This window comes from Sinocyclocheilus grahami, unplaced genomic scaffold (genome assembly GCF_001515645.1).
Source record: "Sinocyclocheilus grahami isolate Dianchi unplaced genomic scaffold, SAMN03320097.WGS_v1.1 scaffold78.1, whole genome shotgun sequence".
Lineage (NCBI taxonomy): Eukaryota > Metazoa > Chordata > Actinopteri > Cypriniformes > Cyprinidae > Sinocyclocheilus > Sinocyclocheilus grahami.
Window position 1 is genome coordinate 904,685 of NW_015505257.1, and position 3,739 is coordinate 908,423.

Genomic DNA, 3,739 nt, shown 5'->3' on the forward strand with positions numbered 1-3,739 from the left:
GCACACCAGTATAGGTGTGTGTATTGTAGGAGCTAGACGACATATGATGACGTGTGACGGCATAGTAGTGGTGTCCCAATTCTTAGGGGAATATATTCATCCCTACCCCTTGACACTCTGTTTCAAGGGGAAGGGGTAGGCAGAGGGGTAGGGGAAGGGGAAGGGGAAGGGGAAGGGGTATACAATTGAATTGGGATTGGGCCTAAAGCTTTCTGTAAATTCAGTAAATTACATTATTATTATTATTATTATTATTGCCTTAGATTTACATTATGTATTCATAACTTTTCATTGACCCTCAATGAACCAAAAATTAAGATGACTAATTCCTGAATAACTCTGTCATACTTCCTTTTCGTTCAGACTTATTCCAAACAACTAGAGTATCCAAACCTCCTCTCCAGTGGCTTTAAATCCACACCCCTCAATCAACAAGCCTCTCCTTAGGCTAGAAAGTTACTGATTCACTCTGCCAAAAGGCACGGGCGCATTTCAGCTTCAAGGGAATTAGAAAGATCCATCATGCTAACACACTCACACTGGATCAGAGTTATGGGAGCTGTAGCAGGCTGGGCACACCCTGTGCTGCATTGCAGATGCCCTTCTATACCCACTTCCTTTCTGCTCCTCATGTCTGTACATTTATAATGGATGTATAGGAGTGCTGTGGCAAAATTCACAATCTTGCTCTGTATGGGTGCTTGTCTGATCGTAGTTTCCATGGTGATAAACACACAGAGCCATGCTGAAAGCCAAAGTCCGTCGCTGGAAAGTGTATATAGGAAATGAAATGTCCTTTTAACGTAATGCTTTTTAATGCATATGCACAGCTCTAGGGTGTAGTGTGGTATTTGTTGAAATTTTAAGTACATACTACATCTTCAACTGTCTACAACAAATTCCCAGGCTTATGTTATGCATGACCTGCTGACAGTCCAAGAGAGAGGAATGGAGGGAAGATAAGGATGGTAAAGTAACTAAACCATGTATTAGGAGAAATCAGATTACGAAATGGGCAAGAGTAGAGCGGTGCTGAAATGGTAATATATTTCCATACAATCCACATATTTTTCTCTTTGAACACTTTCACTTTTATATCATCTTTCTTTTCACATTTCTTAATTTCCCTGTTTCTTCATCATTCCTACACTGCAAAAAAATTATATTTATAACATTTATTTTGCAGTTAAAATAAAAACCCCAGAAACAGGATACATTTATTTAAAATACTCCGTAAGATATTAGGAGTAATGCATCTTTGATACACATTTATTTTGTCTTTTCACTTGTTTTAGGCATCAACATAAACTAGTTAAAAACAAGCAAGGATGCATTAAATTGATCAAAAGTGACAGTAAAGACATTTCTAATGTTACAAAAGAGTTATATTTCACATAAATGCTGTTATTTTGACATTTCTATTCATCAAAACATCCTGAAATAATAACTATACATTACAAATTCCACAAAATATTTAGCAGCACAACTGTTTTCATCATTGCTAATAATAATAGTAATAATAATTAATAACAATACGATTTTCTGAGCACCAAATCAGCATATTAGAATGATTTCTGAAGGATCACGAAGTGACACTGAAGACTGTATTAATGACTGAGACTGGATTTATGACAGCTGAAAATTCATATTTTCATCACAGGAATAAATTACATTTGAAAATATATTTAAATAGAAAATAGTTATTTTAAAGTGCAATAACATTTCACAATATTACTGTTTTACTGTATTCATCACATAGATGCAGCCTTGGTAAGATGATAAGAGACTTCTTTCAAAAACATAAAAAAATCTTAATGACCCCAAACTTTTGAACGGTATTTTACATTCATGATACAAATCTTAACACCTCATCTAATGTTGCTACTCGAGTAAAACAAGTAATCATGTGGATTTTAAAATGTATCTAAAATATACTTGAAAATATATCTTTTATATTTACAATATACTTTTAATATTAATGATAAGAGGTCATTTTTGTATCATCTTGTGTATCTTTCTGCCTTCTTTCCTGTATATATTTAGACACTCTATCAATGTGCTTTTCAGTCAACATGTCTGAAGGAGTTAAAACATCATGACACCATCATGACAACTCGCATGTCACACACACATAACCTCACGCACAGACACATTAGATCACAGATAGTCTAGCACACTCTGTCACATGTACTTTTCATAAATATATACATGCGAACACGGCAACTCTTGACACATAACACAACTGTCCCCTTCAGACATCTTATTTACTTTCACAGCTCAAAAGCGAAGCCGTATTTTAATGTGAAATATGTTTCGAATCAGTTTTACTGAACATTTTATCTGTGAATTTTTAACAGCACAAATTGCTTGTGTGATATTTTTTTAAAAATTGCTCAAATGCTTATGTGTGATATTTCAAGACTAATGACATGCTAATTGATTTTGATTGTAGTTCTGTGCATATGGAGGAGGCATCAGCTGTGATGCAGGGAGCGCAAGGCATGCTGGTCCAGAACTGGCCCACAGTCTCCAGTGCAGCAGGTGAGGTCACATCTTAAAGACATCCGCAGTGTAATTAAATCATAATCATCCGAAACCAATGACCCCATCTTCTCGCAAAAATTCATGCTCTTGCTAATCTAGTAATTTTCACTCTAGCCAAATTATCATGTTCATCAACCTATTACATCTGTTTTAACTAATATGCCTAATGTATATGGTGATTCTGGATTTCTTGTAATGAATCTTAGGAATAAATCAAAACCGACTGAAACATTTGACCCAATTTGAAACTGATTCAAACTGACATGGATTCATGAATGTTTAAAGGGGTCATATGACGTTGCTAAAAAGAACATTATTTGATGTATTTGATGTAATGCAATGTGTTTATGTGGTTTAAGTTTAAGTAACAAATTATTTTCCACATACTGTACATTATTGTTGCTCCTCTATGCCCCGCCTTTCTGAAACGCGTAGATTTTTACAAAGCTCATCGGTCTGAAAAACGAGGTGTGCTCTGATTGGCCAGCTATCCAGTGCATTGTGATTGGTTGAATACCTCAAGCGTGTGACGGAAATGTTACGCCCTTACCATACTGTGATGCCGTGTCCCGGCGCGACGAGACAAAAACAATAAAACCCATTATAAACGAGGCATTTGTTGCATGATCCAGTGGGGACATAATTACGGATTATAATGACTTATATTGTATTTTTACACGTTGCGTTGCATTGCGTATTGCGCCGCATAAACATAAAACCATTTGTCTGCATTTGTGATTGGAGAAACGACAAACAACAAGTGCTACTCTACACTGCTCAAAACTCGCGTTTGAATCATCAGTGGCAAATTCTTTAAATATGGAAACATACTTACAGGTTGTGAGTCAGAATCGCTGGCATTGTAGGTTCAGGAAAAAGTCCTCCATTAAATGCATTGCACACACATGAATATTTGGTTTGAACTGTTCTGGAACAGTGTTGTAAATACAACTTAACCACTGATTTCTAGTTGTGTCCTCTTTTGGAAAACCAAACAAAGTAGTTTCGCTTTCACAACGAAACACACAGCATCTCCACGACATAGTGGCTGTGGCAGCAACAATACTACAGCGAGAATCAAAGTTACGCCTTCTTTCTTTGTGTGAACATTTGGGTGGTGTTATGCAAATTGTCCCACACAGTGACGTAGACATGTGTGTGTGTGTGTGTGTGTGTGTGTGGGGGGGGGGGGGGG

At 36.5% G+C, this 3,739-nt stretch overlaps 1 protein-coding gene across 2 annotated transcripts in view; it reads left to right on the top strand.

The window, feature by feature from the left end:
- Nucleotides 1-3,739, top strand: part of LOC107586137 (protocadherin alpha-C2-like) — a 26,736-nt gene that overhangs the window by 14,207 nt on the left and 8,790 nt on the right. For both annotated transcript variants that reach the window (XM_016273377.1, XM_016273378.1), the window contains exon 3: nt 2,453-2,541. In XM_016273377.1, coding sequence (XP_016128863.1) covers nt 2,453-2,541 — 89 coding nt within the window. The remainder of the gene's footprint in view (nt 1-2,452; nt 2,542-3,739) is intronic.